General features: G+C 34.3%; 5 protein-coding genes and 1 non-coding gene across 9 annotated transcripts; 4 read left to right on the forward strand and 2 right to left on the reverse strand.

Annotated features, from left to right (window-relative positions):
• The first annotated feature begins 159 nt into the window (after positions 1–159).
• LOC121114601 (SET domain-containing protein 4) lies at positions 160–4,748 on the forward strand. 4 transcript variants are annotated; one of them, XM_071887145.1, is made up of 3 exons: positions 160–305; positions 1,470–2,504; positions 2,576–4,748. In XM_071887145.1, exon 3 carries the CDS (start codon positions 3,488–3,490, stop codon positions 4,679–4,681), a length of 1,194 nt encoding a protein of 397 aa, XP_071743246.1. In that variant the 5' UTR covers positions 160–305; positions 1,470–2,504; positions 2,576–3,487; the 3' UTR covers positions 4,682–4,748. The 4 variants fall into 4 exon arrangements, with proteins under 4 accessions (XP_071743246.1, XP_071743245.1, XP_040564548.2 ...); XM_071887144.1 differs by having other exon boundaries at positions 267–305; positions 1,470–2,500; XM_040708614.2 differs by lacking the exon at positions 160–305 and adding an exon at positions 901–1,247 and having other exon boundaries at positions 1,470–2,500.
• On the forward strand, positions 1,471–2,022 carry MCTS1 (malignant T-cell-amplified sequence 1 homolog). Its single transcript, XM_040708617.2, has one exon. The coding sequence runs from the start codon at positions 1,471–1,473 to the stop codon at positions 2,020–2,022; it is 552 nt and encodes a 183-aa protein (XP_040564551.1).
• LOC139904688 (ras-related protein Rab-10-like) lies at positions 2,694–3,290 on the forward strand. Its single transcript, XM_071886848.1, has one exon. It carries the CDS (start codon positions 2,694–2,696, stop codon positions 3,288–3,290), a length of 597 nt encoding a protein of 198 aa, XP_071742949.1.
• Positions 4,749–5,204: 456 nt separating the features above from the next.
• Positions 5,205–6,897, forward strand: Rab21 (RAS oncogene family member Rab21). The gene is made up of 3 exons (XM_040708613.2): positions 5,205–5,567; positions 5,808–6,094; positions 6,164–6,897. The coding sequence occupies exons 1-3, from the start codon at positions 5,427–5,429 to the stop codon at positions 6,390–6,392; spliced, it is 657 nt and encodes a 218-aa protein (XP_040564547.1). The 5' UTR covers positions 5,205–5,426; the 3' UTR covers positions 6,393–6,897.
• Positions 6,898–7,047: 150 nt separating this feature from the next.
• Positions 7,048–9,253, reverse strand: LOC121114599 (uncharacterized). Its single transcript, XR_011779274.1, has 2 exons — positions 9,105–9,253; positions 7,048–9,050 (listed from the first exon to the last, which is right to left on the reverse strand). It is a non-coding gene; the product is annotated as an uncharacterized protein (transcript).
• A 666-nt stretch (positions 9,254–9,919) lies between these two features.
• On the reverse strand, positions 9,920–15,197 carry LOC121114597 (moesin/ezrin/radixin homolog 1-like). The gene is given in 6 exon segments (XM_040708608.2): positions 9,920–11,322; positions 11,549–11,773; positions 12,288–12,666; positions 13,193–13,293; positions 13,295–13,402; positions 14,601–15,197. Coding segments are annotated over 6 exon segments (1,704 nt in total). The 5' UTR covers positions 14,916–15,197; the 3' UTR covers positions 9,920–10,746.
• Positions 15,198–20,072: the final 4,875 nt, after the last annotated feature.

The following is a 20,072-nucleotide window of genomic DNA, read 5'->3' on the forward strand; positions in this document are numbered from 1 at the left end:
AATGTAATATTGAGTGCAAACTGCAAAGAAGCGAGCTTAATTATTATTATCGTTAAAAAAAGATATAGGATTGAATGAAAATAAAATATTAAATGATGATCAGCTAGCAGTACTCTAGTATTAAATAATATATATATAATTAATCCAACATTGTAGTATAGTATCATCAACATCGTTCATCGATCATGTGATATGAATGTGTGATTTAAAGGAGGGTTCGTTCACATCAGCCTATGATGATGCCCATGGCATGCACTTAAATACTTAAGTCAGTCATTGTTATTAAGATGGAGAAGAGCTGTTGCGTGAGTATATTTATATAATTTATTTAATATTTTAGTTAGTAATGAAAGTAAAAGCAAATAACTAAATTTGGCATGAATTTAAATGTGTTTTCCAATGCTAAAATCAGTAAGCGGAGAATAATCGTCTAATAATATGGGGGATGGTGCTGAATAATCAATTTTATTATAATTATATCCAGGCAATTGTCAATTGACAAAAAGATTTAGATATTTTAATATGTTATTTTAGTTTCAAAGAAAATTCCCCACCCATGGATTACGTCCCTTCTACGCACACGCAGTAGTCGTAGACGTGAGCAACCGCCCTTAATTCCCATTCTTATAAAAATATGCAGCTGTGCCAACAGCAGCTACTCCCTATATAATAAAAGAGCAGGAGGGAGAAAGAACGAAACGTATAAGACAGGATCAAGTATTATTCTTCGTGTGTACAAGTTTTAACTTGTACAATCTACATGTACAAGTTGAAACTTGTGCAAAATTCTTCATATATTAGTCAACTGCTGCTTATTATAAATATAATAAGTCTTTTTTTTCCCTTCTTCTTCGTTAATTCTGTGTCGTCAGCACTAAAGCTTAAAGCCTTAAACAAAGTAGTTGTTAGCTTGAGGAGATACTGGGTCGTATAGTTATATTTTTCCCACGGCAGATGTCGTTTTTTATGATACCCCAGATGACATCACTGTATGATTTCCCCTTATACCGTAGAGTTTACCTTGTCAGTTGAGTTAAAAGGGTGAATATTGATATTGATAGTTTTGTATCTTCCACGGATATTTTCAACGCTCCTAGCGCACAAAAAGAACTGTCCCCACGACGATTACTTTGTACAAATATTGATCACGTGGTCTTGTTTCCCTACATTGTTTTTTAAGCTTTTGTCAGCACATCACATTTCTCGCTAGGAGCTGCACTCCACTTCATTTCCTAGGAAGACAAAAGGTAAAGGCTTAACAATAATTAATAATGAGTAATGAATGTGACCCTCAGTTTATCCGGCGGCCACCCCTTTATCGATTTTTGCAACGATGTACTCTTAAGGGGCAGAGGATCTTTTTCCCTCCTCTCCGTGATTCCCTTTGGAAAGCCCCTCCCTTCCCCCCACCATTGATTTAATAATGGCTTGATATGATTAATGAATAATGTCTTTGCCCCACTTTGCAGGATGTTTAAGAAATTCGAAGAGAAGGAGAGTGTCTCCGGAATAACACAATTAAAGTCCTCTGTTCAAAAAGGCATCCGAGCCAAGATCCTGGACGCCTACCCGGATATTGCAGACTACCTCGATCTATTTCTTCCCAAGAAGGATGCCTTCCGTATCGTCAAATGCCACGAACATATCGAACTCTTAGTCAACTCCTCGGGCGCACTCCTTTTCTTCCGCCAACGAGACAGCCCCTGGATCCCCACACTCCGCCTCCTCCATCAATACCCCTTCCTTTTACCTCATCAAATGGTGGACAAAGGCGCCATTAAGTTTGTTCTCTCTGGAGCAAACATCATGTGTCCGGGGCTAACGCATCCCAATGCACGCATGACGCCGGCACAAAAGGGTACCATTGTTGCTGTCACTGCGGAAGGGAAAGATACTCCTCTGGCCATTGGGATTACCTCCATGTCCACTGAAGAAATTGCCACTAAAAATAAGGGCATTGGAGTTGAAAACTATCACTATCTCAATGATGGTCTTTGGAACATGAAGAGTGTCAGATTATAAAGAGAGATGATCTGCTCCACCTTTTTATTTGTTACTGTTGTTGCTCGGTGTTTCTGGTGATACTAATCATGGATGAAGAGAGACATTAATCAAAAAATCGGAGGAAATGTGTATGATCCAAGTTTTTATTTAAAAAAAAGAAAAGAAAAGGAATTTGTAAACATTGTAGAATTGTTATGTACTTTGTGTTTGTCTCAACTATCCTGAGGTCCTCCTATCCATCAACTACATAGTACATAAGACCATGTTTGAATTTAAATATTCATAGAAGAAAATAAATATTCACCATCATTTAATTAGACGCATTTATATATTCTTTTTTTCTCTCTTTCTCATTTGTCATCTATTTTTCCCCTTTGTTTCTTTCAGTTTCCTACGTCCTTATCATGAACAACATACTAGTCTTCTAGAATCGATCTCTTGAATTTCACAAAATAGCACTCTTTACTTTTTCTGATTCACTCGTCGGATCTCTAGTGTATGTGTGTAAATTTATTATTTTCTTTGTTGCATATTCAGTCCATTATACCATTTCTTATTTTTTTATTTTTAGGATGAAGTTTTGTTGACTTTGAGGACCGAAAAGAATAATACGACGGAATTGTTGAAGCAGATATATATAGGTACATTTATATTTTTTTTACAAAGAAAAGGAAAAGGCCAAATCAAGGATGGCAAAGAAGAGCTACGACCTTTTGTTCAAACTCTTATTAATTGGAGATTCAGGTGTTGGAAAGACCTGTATTTTATTTCGTTTCTCCGAGGATACTTTTAATACGACCTTCATTTCAACGATTGGAATAGACTTTAAAATTAAAACATTTGATCTAAGGGGCAAAAAAATAAAGCTTCAAATATGGGACACTGCCGGCCAAGAAAGGTTTCACACCATCACAACGTCCTACTACAGGAATGCTATGGGAATAATGTTAGTCTATGATGTCACAAATCCCAAGTCCTTTGACAATATCGCAAAGTGGCTCAGAAATATCCAGGAACACGCCGCAGAAGAGGTTGACAAAATGATATTAGGGAATAAGTGTGACATGGAAGATAAGCGAGTCATCTCAAAAGAAAAGGGAGAAGCGATTTCCAGAGAATATGGGATTCGTTTTTTGGAGACCTCTGCAAAGACAAACGTTAACATTGAGCGTGCTTTTATAGAATTGGCAGAGAGTATTCTTGATCGCACCCCCGGAATAGAAGAACCACGGCCATCACTCCCTCCACCTAATGTATCTGGACAACCGAAGTGTGGTTGCAATTAGAAACTGAGGGGAACAGTCTAGAACCCATTCTCTTTTGAAAATTCTTACATCCCTGAATTACATTCGATATTTAAGATTTTTCATTCGATTGCCCATTCCTTTATAATATTAATTTGATAAGTTTTATTTGTTTATATACATTTATATTGGACAATTTTTTTAGATTTTATTTTTACTCACGCTCACATGTCAACAACATGGGTCGAAGATATCGACGTAAACAACGGAAAGAACGAAATGTTTCAGAGTACGGAAAGAACGCTAGTCATGAATCTATTGAGTTTATACGTTGGTTACATAATTTAGGATGGAATCCAAATACCAACTTGCGGTTATCCTTTTTTTCTTCTACTGGAAGAGGCCTCATGGCTCTCTCTCCTATTGAGTCAAACTCTCTTATAATCCGTGTACCTTACGAGTTTGTGATTACACGCTCTAAAGCTCAATGTCAAACTAATGATACAAGAACTACTCATGACGTCCTCGCTCAATTTTTAACTCAAGAATCTGCTCTAAGGGAGGCCTCAAAGTGGTTTTTCTATATCAAGTCTCTTCCTAGTAGCTATGATGTTCCTTTTTTCATACCTGAGGATGAGGCTCTCAATGCTCTCCCATCTTTCTGGAGAGAACCCGTTCTGGAACAAAAAGAGAGGCTAAAAAACAGCTTAACTAACGCTTGGGCTTATTTCACTGTCAATACTCGTGCAGTCTATCACTCTGATGGTGGCATGGCACTCATCCCTTTCCTTGATATGTTTAATCATTCCCCTCATGTCTCTGTCTCCATTAATGAAGCAAGGGACGGATCATTTGAAATCATCTCAGGTCCGCACTGTGTACGGAAATTTGACCAAGTTTTTATCAATTATGGTCCCCATAGTAACATCAAGTTGTTTTTGGAGTATGGTTTCTGGATTGCAAACAATCCTCATGACGCCATACCTATCACTCTATCTGAGTTAACAAGTGTTCTTCTAGAAGGCAAGGGTATGAGTACATTAAGGAATAATGATTCTAAAAAGCTTACACTCCTTAAAGACAATAAAATCGATCAAAATATGTGTCTCGCTATAACATCATCAAAAATCCATGAGACGAAAGAAGAATCAGCGTCCTTGGCCTCACCCTCATGGAATATTTATGCTTGTTTTGATATTTTGAAGCGTGATGATGCTTCGTCTTTGGTATATAGCCAAATTTATCGTGACAATCTAGAAATGGATAACCGGGATTTGGTTATTTCCCTGATGAAAAATAAACTTAGAGAATTGAAAGCCTCTGCTAATGCTTTGAAAAATTCATTTAATCACATTAGAAGTTGTTGCATGGCTTCAGAATTGCTATTTACTTATGTATGTGCTATTGAGTCGGCATTAGCATTGTTCAAATGATGATAATGTATTATTGTCCATTTCTATTAATTATAATACAAAAATATATTTCGTATGTCTTATTAAACCTCAAGCGTTCATTTTTTATTGGTTTCTCTTGAATAGAATATTCACTGACTGACACAATTCGATCCCGTTTTAATAATAATTGTGGAAGGTACATTTAATTAATAATATTCGGTTGTCATCGTTGGGCATGCCTATGGATAGAAAGTTGGATCTCGACGTCTATGCTGGCATGTACAACAACATTATGTAGGCATATGGCACACAGTACTTGAGGGGGGAAAAGTAGGACTAATGATGAATAAAGTACTTAAGTAGGGTAGTAGAGTCCAGAGGGATGAAATGTGTCATCCTTTACGCGGGCACCTTTAAGGTTTACAGTGGATATTCTTTTATTAATGTTGTTACTGACTGTTTTTTGTAATGCATACAGCATGTGCATTGAAGTGCGTGAAAGAGAAAAGAGTGAGCTCAGCTGCTCTCAAAGACTCTAGGAGCAGCAGCAGCAGTAGAGCATAAATATATTTTACTTTTTCGACTGAGTAAATGATGAATATCCTAAGAGAAAAGCGACATCTTGTGATTGTTATAAACTGAGAATTAGAAAGAAGTCCTCTTTTAATACTACAAAGTGAAGTGTGTCTCTAACTACAACTGCTGCCATACCTTATTATTAAATTACTTCAACTAATAATAGTACAGGAGCACTGGAATAAAGTCCATTGAAGCCTTATCAAGAATGCCTTCATCCAGTAAAGGCTGGGATGCAAATTTCAATTTCAAAATTGTATTACTAGGAGAAGGCTGTGTTGGAAAGACGAGTTGTGTCCTTCGTTACGTCGACGATCAATTCAATGAGCGACACATTACGACACTCCAGGTAGCTCTCTAACTCAATGTAGGATCTCTGGGACTTTAATATGTCATAGATTTGGGTGTTGTACAGAGTTAGTTAAACATATGTTCTGCTATTTGCATTTATTTAAAGTATATTTTTGAATAAAATAAACTCTTTTCAAATTCCTTTTGACATATTTTTACCCTCATTCAACAACTACAAAATAATATATTTGATAAATAACTAGTCTTTAATGTAAATATACGTTTCTATTGAGAATAGGCTTCCTTTCTGAACAAACGATTAAATGTCAGAGGGAAAAGAGTGAATCTCTCCATTTGGGACACAGCTGGACAAGAAAGATTCCACGCACTAGGGCCTATCTACTACCGAGATGCAAATGGAGCCATTTTAGTGTATGATATCACGGACTTGGACAGTTTCAGAAAAGTAAAAGTTTGGATCAAGGAACTAAGGAAAATGCTGGGAAATAAAATCATTCTTGTTATTGTTGGAAACAAAACAGATATAGAGGAAAAGAGGCATGTTGAGCCGAATATGGCTGAAGAGTAAGTAGTCTCATGTACATATTAGCTGTACAAAGATCATTATTCATCTTGCTTTATTTTCTACTCCAGATATGCCAAGTCTGTTGGAGCTACACATTTCCACACATCCGCCAAGTTGAATACAGGTATTGACGAACTTTTCCTAGAACTAACGAAACAAATGATAAGTGTAGCTCTAAATAACAAGTCTGACAGCAAGAACTCCTCAGGAGAAGGAGGGACTGGAAATAGAATTCATATATTTGACGACACAAGTCCATCTTCTCCCAGAAATAGATGTTGCTCAGGTTCATCATGAATCAGTTTTGAAAAAAAAATGTGTATTCCTTTCAGGTGTAATTGTGGCCTCTAATTTGTTTTAAATATGATCGAATATATTCTATAAGATATATAATGTATTTAAAAGGAAAAATATCTAGTCTTTTTTAAGCCGAATGTATTTGTTGGTTTGGAATACATGTTAGCACACAATTAAATATCCAATCAGGGATGGATCCCACCTCTTCAAATAATATGTTATGTATGATAAATCTATATTAATTATATTTTTTTAATGATTCAATCTGATTCTCTATCATTATATTGATTTTTTTTTCTTAAAAAGTATTTCTAAAAACTTAAAAAATATGTGCTGTAGACATCATTTTCATACATTTCTATATATGAATATGTTCATAATTCACCTTATATATTTATTTATTATTAAAATAAACTATTTTAATTATTACCAAAGTGTTTTTTTTTTGTACATGTAAATGTTTTTAGAGGATGACTTTTTTTTAAATATATATAATTACACATTATTCACTTTGTTATCAAACGTGTCTCGCTTTCCATCATAAATATGCATTGTCATCATTATCGTGACCACCACAATGATAAAACCAATTGAAAGGGGAAAACGGAAGAAAGTGGGACAACATCGCTTGAAAATTAAAAGATCAATTCGTGTATGTAGATAAATTGCAAAGAGGATTCGTATAATTTATTGCAAGAATTGATTGATCAATATTAATTAATAAATAACAAAGTGAGAAACATCATCGCTCAACAAGCACTTCATTCCAACTTTTCTTTATCTTTAATCATATAATTTTTAAGAATCGTATAATATTTTTAAAATTCATTAATAGGAAATACAACATTTTTTGAGGTTTTTTTAAGGATTGAAGTTAACAAAAAAATAATAGTTTTATAAATAAATGTTGGAGTAAATCCGAAGGCATTATTTGTTTTCCATCTTCAAAATATCCGTGACTACACAGATACATATGTGGCGAAAAAAGGAGATCAATATGTTGTAAATATATATTAATTAATCTTGAGAACTTGAGAATCAATAAGAAGTAATCGATGGATCCTTGTTTACGGATCGAAGATTGAACACAAAAGCACAACGGGAGAGGAGAAAATATATAAATGCAGTCGATTTACGCAGTTTGAGAGTTGGGTCTCTCTCACTATTTAGACTTTGAGCAATAAAGATTACAAATCTATGAATAAAAGGGAAGGCAGAGGAACAATAATGAATAATTATTTGACTCTTTTTGAAAAAGAAATAAAAATCCCTATGGACTTTTTGGAGGCAATGCCCTTATTGTCTCCATGGCACGTAGAGACAGCCATGGACCCCTCCTTTGAATCCGCTAATGTGATCACTGCCATTCCATTTTTGAAGTCGAGTACATTTTTGACAGTGAATCCCCTTTCGATAAAATACTGCCTAAGGTTCTCCTCTCGTAGATTTTCCTCCAAATTCGAGATATGAATGGTTGCTGTAGGAGGGCAAAGGTTCCTCTGTATTCGTGCGGCTCTTTCTCTATTCTTAAATCTCTGAAGAATTTTTTCCTCTGTGAAATCCTTATTTAGCTCTGCCTTGTCTCGATTCCCCTTCCGTACCTCCTTAATAATGGAGAAAGAAACTGACAAGTGGCAACCATCAATATCTACTTCGTCGAGGTACTTTTTTGCGTTTTGGCTATAGTGAGGTTTTGTATATTGAATGAGAGCACAGGTTCTCTTATTAATAGGGATTTTTATTCGATCTACATTTCCATAATGTCCAAAAAGATTAAAGAGATAATCAACGTTTTGAAGTCTCTCAGGGAGATTGCTCACAAGGATCACATTTCCATACTCCCTATCATTTTCGTTGCTGTGGATATCATCATAGAGATCATTATTATTTATATAGAGTTGATGAAGGGTGTTTTTCAGAAGGAATGTCAGACACTGAGTAATCCTTGGTTCCCTCTGTAAACTCTTGCCCGGCTTTAGGCATATTGATTGAATATACATTTGTGGCTTCAACTATTCGTACATCATGACCTGCGCGCTCCATTAATCCATTGAATTCTCTTAATGCACGAGCTGCATCATGTGAATAACTCATTTGAACAAGAGCAGTATGACGCTTTTTGTTGAGTATTTTAACTCTTTCTACTCTTCCGAAATTCTCCATAATGAAGAAGACAGCATCAGGGTTTTGCAAATGCTCTGGTAATTTAGACAAAAGAAGGATTCTGCTACCTAAATATGCGGAAAGCACGAAATTTGAATGCCGAGTCCATGACAGCTCTGATTTCAAGTTTTAAAAAGTTTAGTTCAATTATTGAAGAAATTCAAATTTATATTAATTTTGTCTTTAATCAAGTGAAAAAGCAGAGAAGTCATGAGGAGAGTCTATTAGATCCATTTCCTATTGGATCATCCTCGATATCGTGTTGATAAAGACACTGATATCCTCTTCCAATATTGAAATTAGGAATAATTCCACTGGAAGTTTGATAATTTCTGTTTAATTGTCGTTGCTCCTCCGTTAATTTGAGTATTTGCCTACGAATTTCCGCAACAGAGCGCAATAAATGGGGATATATTGCCATGCTCGTGATACTATTATTATGATGATCAGGACGATAATTCAAATGAAAACCTTGAAAAGGAATAGGACTTGGTACTGTAAGTGATAATTTAGTATACTAGAAAAGGAAACAAAAAATACAGGACTTACCATCCGAACTGTAGTTCATCCTTAGAGGATATTCGAAAGTGCCAAATGTCCAAATGAAATACAACCCTCGGAAGTGTACGTAGCTAGAAGAACAACATTAGTGTTAATGTTGTTTAAGTTTTGGTGTTAACTATTTCGCACACTACTATAAATATCAGCACAGACACCCTCCTAAAAAATGCAATCGTCAGATGGCGCTCTGTCTTCATCTGCAATTTAATGTCCCTTTAACAATCATTCCACGAATACCGAATTGCATACTACCTTTTTTCTGCAATGCCATAATCATCATGCTCCTCCTATCCAAGCAACTACTTCACTCATGTACAACCCCCTAAGCACTACTCCATTGACTTTGAAAAAATAAACATGAGTAACAGACTATAGCTTAATATAAGAAAGACAAAAATAAGGAAGAATTCCATATATTGCATATTATATTGTATATCCTATTAATATTCAAGAGGTGTTGAGTTTCAATATTATTAAAAGTGTCAAATTTTATTTCCAAGTCACTTCTCCAACTATTATTCAATAACATGAAATAGCCTGCTACCGTAGATATTTTACTTTTGAGACTAAAACAAATTTGCGCCCTATTTACAGAGCTGACTATCCTTCAAAATATAAATGGACAACCTTCTTAATAATATGTACTCCCCGTACAAGACACAATTAATCCCGTGTAGAAAAACATCTATCCTCTTGAGAAAAGATAAATCCTTCAAAATTACAGCATGTCATGGATAATAAGATTTTTTTTTTTTTAAATAACATAGTTGAACAACACAAAATGCAACTGAGTCCACATCAGGTTAATATTTGTAGTAGCTTTTATTATTATAATTATTACTGAAAGCCAATTTTAATATAAAAATAATAAGACGAAGTAATTGCCTCTGTTTGATTGACAAAGAAAAAAATATTTATAAATAAATAAACATACTCCTATCGTGGAACATTAAAAAAAAAAAAAAAAAATAGAAGTGGGGCCAAATTACTTTTTTTCGTACAATTCCATAAGGCACTATCTCTTAACTATGTATTGTATATATATATATATATGCGACGGCATCAATTATTTCCCAAAGAAATGGCAGTTATATATAGCACATACGGGTGGGTGGGTAGTTACACTTTAAGACACATAAATGATAATGAATGAAGGATGTATGCTTATATGTGCAGTGTTCACTTTCTTGACCGTAATAAACTATGAAACAACACAATAATAATAATAATGGCTTTGAATTATTTCCTCCTTCCGAAATTAACACAGTAACAGAGTTCAGGCCAAATGAAGGAAAGGCATTCAAAAGAGAATACAAAGAGGTTGGATGATACACATTGCAGTTCTAGTAGTAGCAACAGCAGTAAAGTCCGGGGGTTCAACTATTTATTCCGATGGTAATTTCGACGGGGTCGGTTGTTGTTGTTGTTGTTGATGTCAGAGCATTTTTCTATGAGAAAAATATTTCCACTTAATAATAATGAGGATGGAGAGAGAGAAATGGTTGTTGACTCATCATCAATTTTACTGTTTTTTAATTCCTTTTTCTTTTTTTACTTATAATTTGTTTAGTTAAGTCTTCCTAGCACTTTAATAATCATACAAACATTTTTTTCTTCTTTTTTCTTAGATTTACATATTTTCAAATTGATCGACTCTTCGTTTAGTATTTCCTTTGCGAACTTCTCTCAAGGTCTTGTATTTGTCTCGACCCTGTTTCACGTTTTCCTTATGAATACGATCCATCGTTGTTTCTTCGCCTTCATCGCGAGTATGGGAAAGATCTTCTTTGAGTGACTTGAGTTGATTCTGAAGTCTTTCATTTCTTTCGACCAAAAGTAGACGATCAGAAACAGGATCGTCAATAGGATCTGATGGGACATGTAGATCCCTTTCAGAGTTACTAACTTCATCATCATTGTCGTCTTCTTCAAGATGATGATGTTTAGGAGTCGTTGTCGCAGCTACGAGAGCAATAGTTGCCTCTTCATGCTTACGTCGGGCGTCATCCATTTCTTTCTGTAGTTCCATATTTTCTTGTTCCTTTGTCTGGACTTGAGTGTAGATATCATTGACTTCACTTTGTTTCCTAGCAATCTCATCTTGAAGACGAGTTCTTTCTTCAATTTCCAAGTTCTTGTCATCCTCTAATCGCCTCATCATATCCTTCAATTCATTTTGACTCTCTTCTAACTCTTGTTTAGCATCCTATAAATTAATATAACAAAAAAAATAATTAATACTCGACTATTAATAGCACCACTCGGCAACGAGTTCCAAAAATTAATGTGTAAAAAAAAAAAAAAAAAAAAAAAAAAAAAAAAAAAAAAAAAAAAAAAAGGAAGTTGATTTTCAAAATAAATTTTCAGCTATTAAAAAAGTGGAGGTATCCGAGGAAATTTATCATATAAAAACAGGATTGACTTAAACATACTTGAGTTTCCCGGAGGACGGATTCCAACTTTTTAATTTGCTCTTGGGCTTCCAAAAGAGCCTTCTGTCTCTTTTCCATATCCTCCTGCATTGCTTTGAGGCGATCCTCATATTCGGCTTGAATTCTCTCTGCCTTTTCTCTCGCTGCAATTTCTCTTTGCAATTTTTCACGTTCTTGCTGTTTCGCGAGTTTTTCCTCTTTATTCTGAGCTTTCATTTGTTGAACCTATGAATGAAAACAAAAAATATACAACAAATGAAAAGTCAGAAAACTCAAACACTACTCATATATGTTCATATACTAATTACTAATTGAATGGCATGGTTGATTATTTTTTAGCGAATAGTATCACGTTCATCAAGTAGTTATCCAACTAAAGTTATTATACAGTAATTCCAGTAAAAGTTAAGTACATTAGTATCATTCTAATTAAACTCAAAGAAATATAATGTCAGACATCATAGTCTAAACCAGGGGTTCTCAACCTGCGTTCCGAAAAAGCAGATGTACTAGATTGTTTTATTATGACTATTTAGCAAATTTATTTTGGAAGATGTACCCTGAAATGTTTTGACAATCACAAGTGTGCCTTCTGTTACTGAAGGTTGAGAACCCCTGGTCTAAACAAACATATGCGAAGACGACGTATATAATTGAACGTACTTTTGCATGTAAAAAGGGGAGTTATCATGATATACATATAAATATTTATGTAAAAGGCAAGTTTAATTGAATATACCTCAATCGTATCGGGCTTGCGTCTTCTCATGTAGAGCTCGTGATTTCCCATGCAGAGAGTTAAAATTCTTTTGTTGATACGGAGTCGGGGAGCGAAAAATACAAAGTTAGGGGCTTTAGCATCAATGGGTTTAATAACAAATTTACGATCGTTGAAGGAAATATTACGGATTTCAGACCATGGAAACCCAATTTTTGGGGTTAATCGATCGTCTTTTTCATAAATATTGAGACCTAAAGCATCAACACCAAGCCAAAGCTCTGTTCCTTTCTTATTTTTGATTTCAAAGTAGTTTACACCATACATCTCGAGATCTTGAGCTATCTTTAGATACTCCATCATAGCATCTTCCCTCATCATACCTTTATGCTCTGAGTACCTACAAAATTAATCAAATTATAACTTTTGACTTGCTAATATGCAGATACATATATTTACACGTTAATAATGCTTCAAAAAAATAACCCTTTTATATTAGTTTGAATCAGTATAATATTCTACATCATTTCTAACAACATCTCCTCTATAAGTCATTTATTCATTGCTTAGAGCATTTATTTATAAATAGGACAGGATTCAAAATAACTTAGCATTTAATCCAATGACAAATTAAACTGTTTTAATAGCATTTGACAGGAAATTAAAACGTATCAAACGTCATGTATGCAATAATTGTAAATAATAATTATTTAGAATACGTGGGAACTGTACGAATTAAGGATAATTATTTTCCTATTGTATCTAAGAGAGATAAAAACATTTGAGGATGAGTTCCTTGAAACGAATTTCTTTTATAGTTGGGACAAGGATACCCATAGCTTACTAAGAGATTGTTAGAACAATTGGAATAATATTTATACTCAATTTTGTCTAGTTTAGTTTCTTTTAAATAAAAATATAAATACCACTCCGTGATTCGCTTTTCCCACTGTTCTCTATTTAGTCTGTGTTGTTGAGTTACTCTTTCTGGCAATAATCTATCATTTGCTAAGAATCCTGCAACATGGAAGTCTTTTTTGGAAGTCACCATGCTTGGATTGAACAGCGTAGCTTGCAAGAAGAACAGATGTTTCAGGTGGACAGTAAATTTCATCACTTAAAATAGCGTTTTTGACCTAAATTATCAAAAATAAATAAATAATAATAATAATATCAAGAGAAATCGATGGGATATGAATCAACAAGTAGTCGAGCTCTTGAACAAAAAATATGAAAGTTGTAATATATATACATATATAATTTATATGTACAAAACCACAGTATTTTTAAGATAAAGTACATATATTTAAAAAAATTAAATCTTTTAAGTTTCTACAACGGAAAAATAAATTGTGTTTTTTTTTTTTTAAATCATGAAACCATACAATCTACAATATAAATATTAAAAGTAAAGTTAGATTATCCATAATCCTATTCCACTTATATATATATATATATATCAAATACTCGTAAAAACAGTAGATCAAAAAATCAAAATTAATGAACATGACGACAACGACGACATGGGATAAATCAATTACTTAAGAAACATCTGTACGCATATTTGACCTTACAATTTAAAACAAAAATAAGACAATTAAATGATATATTATTAAGGTTGTCGACCTGTTGTTCTGGTTGATACGGAAATGTCTCCTTAGGGAGATACTTAAAAAGTTTTGAAATAAACAACATACTAATAAAAGAATTGCAAAAAAATGCATAAGTAGACGTTTCTTCTCTTTAAGAAAATAAAGAATGACCCAAGTCAGGAATAACCTTAGTCGTCAAGGACAATGAATGATCAACTATTTTTAGTCGTTTTTTTATTTTTCCTTTTTGGAATAGATAGGACTACGTTTTGAAGTATGTACACATATCAATGAATGGTAAAGAAGGGATATCATGGAAGATTGAAATGATGAAGAGGAGAAATAAGGACTCGGGATATTTCATCATGGGAGATATGTTTTTTTTTCTTAGCGGGACCTCCATGCTAGCTATTAGCTTTTGATACCTCTTTTATGATGAGAAATAAAGGAAATTCTTTATATATATTTTTTGCAAAAGAATGAAGAGGACGAGGAAGAATTCGTTGATGAGTTGTTAAAGAAGTAGCAAAAAATGCGTAGTTGAGAACATGGGGTATATTTGAAATAATGTGTAAGAGAGAAGAGAGGGAGGAAGGAGGAAGGAAGGAAGGAAGGAAGGAGGGAGGGGTAAGGAAGGAAGGAAGGAACGAGCAGCAGAAAAAAGAAGGATTGCGTGAGCGCGACAAGGATGGCATCCAGAATGGTTGGTGACGACCCGAGGCACAAGTCTAGATTAAATTACCTGTAGATAGAATAGCCTTAGAGTAATGTCCTGAATGAGCTCCTCCGCGACATCCTCTGGATAGAATTTGGCTCTAAATTTGAATTGAAGAGGCGTCTCCTTCTTCACATCCTGGACCATGACTTTTTTGTTGAGCTTAAGCCATGTGGAAAAGCCTTTAGTGTCCGTGTATTGAAGTCCAAAAAACCAAATCTCTCGAAGTCCAATGGTTTTAACAACTTGATCAAAGAGCTGCTTCCCTGTTGTGTTGGGCTGGATCGCGAATTCCAACTCTGCGTCGATCGTCGTGACACGAACGTTAACTGCTTTCGGCATTTTGAAATTCAAGTAGGATGGAGCAAAAAGCGGATCTAGTTTTTAAGGAAGGAATCCAGTAGTAGTTGTAGAATCAAAAGGACGACGGATCAAGTCTTCTTTTCTGATCGGAGAATATAACACGAGCCTCTAACTCGCCCCTCACCTTTAGGCAAGAGAATCTAATGGAAGGGACTAAAGAGAGAGAAACAGAAAGAAATAAAAAAAAAAGAGAGTGATGAGAGAAGGAAGGGGGGAATCAAGCTCTATCCTTCTTCTTCTAACCCTCTCGCACGGACTCGTGTCTTCAAACTAATTCAACGTTTTTTACCTTCTTTGTTTCTCTCTCTCTCTCTCTCACACACACACTCCTTCTCTCTCTCTCTCTCCCTCTCTTTCCGTCTTCCATCTTGTACATGAGCACAGCTCCTCACCAGCTTAGCTCATATTCTTCTTTAACGTTCCGCGGGGGCCTTTTTTCAAAAAGAAAAAAAAACTGACGTTAAAATATATTGGCAGTTTAGGCCAAGCATTCACGATCTACTAGTAGTAGTAGTATATAAAGCAAATATTATTTTAACATACATATACTACATGGATTGAGTCTCCTTTTCCGTGTATAAATTACACTCTCCTTCAATCGCTACTTGATAGAGATTTATTATTTCTTCTACCTATGCATACCTTTGGGAACTCTCCTTCATAATAATAAAGTTGATTCCATACATTTATTTTTGCATGTAATTATTTTAATCCCTCTTCACATTCGTCCCCTGATTCTCATATTCATTACAAAAAGAATAAGAAAAAGAAAATATTATTAGAATTAATAGTATGTATTAAAATTCGGGAAGGAGAGAGAAAGGGAGGGAGGAAGGAAGGAAGGAAGAAACGGGTAGCAGAGCAGGAAGGACATCCAGTTTTCTGCCTATGATGTCACTCAGAACATAGGTGCTTTTATAAATTGAGGATGACTCTACCAAGTCAAAAGGGATTCTCATTTAAATAAATAATAATTATCATTGAAATAAAGAGTTGTTTGGGTACGGATTGAGTCTCTGTACGGATATTATTTAATGATATCTATTATATGGATGTAAAATAATAAAAACAAAGAGGAGCTGGAACGGGGAGGAGGGGTGAGATACTTACTTCCCACGGAAATTTCAATTCCTCTCCATTTCCCTCCATTTATTGTTATTGTTCTTTTTCTAGTCTATTTTGTGAATGGGGCAATAATAAACAGAGGGGCGCAACGGTTCGTCAATGAATCTATGTATTTTTTTCCCTCCGAAAATGGGGATTTCTTGTTGCTTGATTCTGTCTGCAAGTGTATTTATTTACGACGGTTATTATTGTTAATTGTAGTAGCCTCTCGGTGGATGGAATCTTCTTGACTCGCTCTCTCTCTCTCTGTACCTCTGCAATGGACTACGTGTTTGATTTTTCAAAAATGATTATGTATTTTATCATAGAAGCAAACATGAAACATAATATTTAAATATGATATTGTTTTAAATCCTAACAAAATAATCATATTATAATACATGGATATTGGATATTATTGTAAGGGAAAGTGAGCGTGTCCCATTGCAGGAGGATGGGATGATGATCCACAAGGGCCAAAAAGATATTACTACTCATTTTATTCTGGAGCAAAAATGGCTTACATCCTACGTATTGAATGTTTGTCTATAGTACTATTAGGAGTGGAAGCAAGTCCATGATTCATTCATTTGACTCAGTTGTTGATTCATAGCTCATAGGTATGAATATTATCCTTGATGATGAGTTGCAGATTACGTACCTATTTCTTCGTTTCTTCTTTTACTACTTCCACCAACACCAACTTATATTATTGTTATAAATATAAAATAATACCCATGTAATGAAAAGCCATGACTCATCTCTATATTTTTTTAAACGTTGGAATAGTCCTACTAATAATGTTATTATTAATATGATGTTTGCAATGGGATCATTTGCAAAGTGAAGTATATGCCATACTTATACACTATTGCACCTGAGTATCTAACACTCTGAAAACATCACTTCCATGATAGAGAGAATTAATATATAATATAATGTAATAGAGAACAATTGTTTCAATTCTAGCTGACTTCCCCTTCGTGAGTCTCGCTCTTACAATATTATCAATTGTTGTATTATCATATCTCTTAGGGATATGAAAATTGTCGAAATCCTCGTCAACATTTATTAATTACTAGTTATTAGGCGTCGACGAACAAGCAACATTAATCAACATTTTTCATGAGCACACTACTAAATTACTATGAATTAATTATTAGTAATTACTCATACTGTGACGTTCTCGCCTCAAGATTGAAATAATAATGATAACAGCATCATAAAGAATTAAATGTTTAGGCTGACAACAACAAAAAAAACTTCTTTACATCATAACACGTATGACGTCACGTAGTAAAATTAAAAATCTTACGCCAAACTGATTTCAAAACTCTGAGAGGGCATTGTGAGTAGTGGTATCGGAACCATTGGCCCCACTTTTTTAGACTATATATAATATTTCTATAATAAAATTGTAAGATTGTTTGACCGAGACTTCATCGTCCGTCATCATCAATATTAAACTTGAATCACTTAATTAAAGACCTGACAATTGCACCAACTCGACAAAATTATATTCAAGGATAGTTTAAATGCAATAACATTACCCCTAGTTTAATCTAAGGGAAGTTACTACAGTCATTAGGTCTAAGAGTTTAAAGGATAAAGGGTTTTAAATATTTATTACCTAACGTATAACGATAATATGAAATATTTGCGTGTGAGTCTCAAGCCTCGAGTCTTCGTATTCTGGTCTAAATCTTTTAACTTCGAGTTTGAAGTTCAGATTACATTAGACTTAACTACGACTACGAATCTCCAGCTCTGATAAAAAGGATACAATTGGGTGCTCCATTTTTTGATTTCCAGGAAAGAGAAGATTACTTAGGTTGTAAATTGTAAGCATTTCCGGTATTTAAAAAAAAGTGACGTGGTTGTCCTGACAATTTGAAGAATGTTTTAGAGGAGAACAGCTTAACTGTCACGGCGGTTAATTAGATCATTTGGGAGAGGCAGGAAATAAACACAAATCCCACTCATTTTTGGACGTGCAGTTGTTATATACCAGTCGTTTGAGTGAGTGTTTTTGTGGAAAAACCTTCTGAATTTTTGATTTTATTTTTCAATATACTCTCTTGTTAATAATACATACTTCTCCCATCAAAGTTACAGACGGGACGGGTTCAAAGATGGTAGCATCCCCAGGAGAAGTATGTAGAGTTACAAAGAGACAATGTTGAAAAATAAATAAACAAATTTCAGAATTTTTTTTCGTGAAAAGAATCACATCAATTCACTAAAACTAAAGGACTCTAGGGAAGGAGTGGTGAAGAGAAGAATAAAACAATTCAATCTAAAACACAGGGAAGAATATGTTCCTAAAGTAGTCATCCTTATTCTTCTCTTTTCACTAGAGGGGATACCCCCCACTGGGCTGCGTGCCTAGCTGAAGGAACATGTAGCAGTTTCTAAGCCAATCAGAATTGAGAACTAATATATCCTACCTTCCCTGCCTTGAGTATCCACTCTTTGCCTAGAGTCCTTTAACTCAAACGACTGTTATATAACAACTGCGCGTCCAAAATGGCTGAAACTTTGGTGAGTAACTGTCAACAGATGCTTGATAGATGTGTTTAGCTTTTATTTCGAGCAATAACATCTTGACGTTGAGGTTGCAAACTTTTCCGACCACCCTATTATAGCAAGGATAAATAGTCTAGAATTATTCAAATCTCCATCCTCAATCTTATTCTAAGCCCAAATAGGATTACTTTCCGTTTTAAGCACTAGTGGTTACATAATACTTAGAGGTTCTCTCTTCAAAAATGATAACAGTAATTATAACAGATTTAGAAAAAAAAAAAAAAATACTGTTCAGGCTGCCAACACCATAAAACATGTCGCACTACAAAAAATTTAGGATTTACGCCGCTACCGATGAGTGATAATCTTCGGTATTATGCAGGATTGATGTTAATATCCTGTCATTGATAATATTTAAGGTTACCTAAAATAATCATATAATAATTTTGATTAATAAAAATAAAGATTTGATTCTTCCTTATTTTTAATTTCATTTGTATTATAAGTTGAATGAAAATAGAATTAACTCCCAAAAAAACCAAAAAAACCCCGGATGTTACATGAATTTATAAAAACGTCACTGGACGCTTCGGACATAAAAAGAGGACGGTTGTCGACGTTAAGATATAATAATAATTAATAGTACACTTGTAGTAATGAGTAGACATAAAATTATTTCTGATTGGCCCAGTCTTTTTTCATCTAAGTCCTAAGGGCCCAGTAGTCTGTCCTACGGTCCTAACTATTTTTTATTTTTTCACACCTAGCTAGGATTGAGGAATATAAAAACAAAGAAAATAATAAATGATAGCTAGAACGTATAATATATGAGTATTATAAGTTCTGGCCACGCACTTCCTCCTTTAAACTTCAAGTATCTCATCCCTTTCATGAGATTATTATTAAGGATGTTATTTTTGTAAATAAAAAAACAACCAATGAGCGCGAGGAGAAGGCTAGAGCGAGACTTGCGGTATTAGTTATAACTGAATTAAGACTTTTCCTACTATCAACTCATAATAACAAAAGTCTGAATTGTATGATTTTTTTTTTAGGGGGGAGAGGGGAGTGAATTACTTTCATAAATCGAGGAGAACGGTCTCGATTTAAAATAGCATTAGTGCAAATAAAATATTATAACTACATTGCAATTCATCATATTTATTTCATTATGTATTTATGAAACAATTTACCCCTAAGATGGGCGAGAATTCTTCTTCCTTAAGCAGATGTTAACACCACGACGATCTATAAAAGAGTGAACAAAAAAGAAGAAAGAGCACACGCATAATCGTTTTTCCTTTTCTAAACATAGCTACGTCATTAGGAAAATGACATCCTTAGTTATGATACAACTTTAACAGCTGAAATGACGTTGTTAGTAACAACGTCATTTCAGCTCTTGTAGTCAACATAAAATACCCAGTCTTAGGATTGAAAAAATTGATAAAAACTCGATAGATAGGACTGCAGTCTTGATAGTTTGTCAACCGATACAACACTATA

This window comes from Lepeophtheirus salmonis, chromosome 3 (assembly GCF_016086655.4).
Source record: "Lepeophtheirus salmonis chromosome 3, UVic_Lsal_1.4, whole genome shotgun sequence".
Taxonomy (NCBI): domain Eukaryota; kingdom Metazoa; phylum Arthropoda; class Copepoda; order Siphonostomatoida; family Caligidae; genus Lepeophtheirus; species Lepeophtheirus salmonis.

What these genes read in the sequence shown, in the direction of transcription:
- MCTS1 (XM_040708617.2), top strand. Translation starts at nt 1,471, where the DNA reads ATGTTTAAGAAATTCGAAGAGAAGGAGAGTGTCTCCGGAATAACACAA.
- LOC139904688 (XM_071886848.1), top strand. Translation starts at nt 2,694, where the DNA reads ATGGCAAAGAAGAGCTACGACCTTTTGTTCAAACTCTTATTAATTGGA.
- Rab21 (XM_040708613.2), top strand. Translation starts at nt 5,427, where the DNA reads ATGCCTTCATCCAGTAAAGGCTGGGATGCAAATTTCAATTTCAAAATT. An exon ending in GACACATTACGACACTCCAG is followed by an intron (nt 5,568 to 5,807) that starts GTAGCTCTCTAA and finishes TATTGAGAATAG; the next exon opens with GCTTCCTTTCTGAACAAACG. An exon ending in GAGCCGAATATGGCTGAAGA is followed by an intron (nt 6,095 to 6,163) that starts GTAAGTAGTCTC and finishes TTTCTACTCCAG; the next exon opens with ATATGCCAAGTCTGTTGGAG.
- LOC121114601 (XM_071887145.1), top strand. Translation starts at nt 3,488, where the DNA reads ATGGGTCGAAGATATCGACGTAAACAACGGAAAGAACGAAATGTTTCA.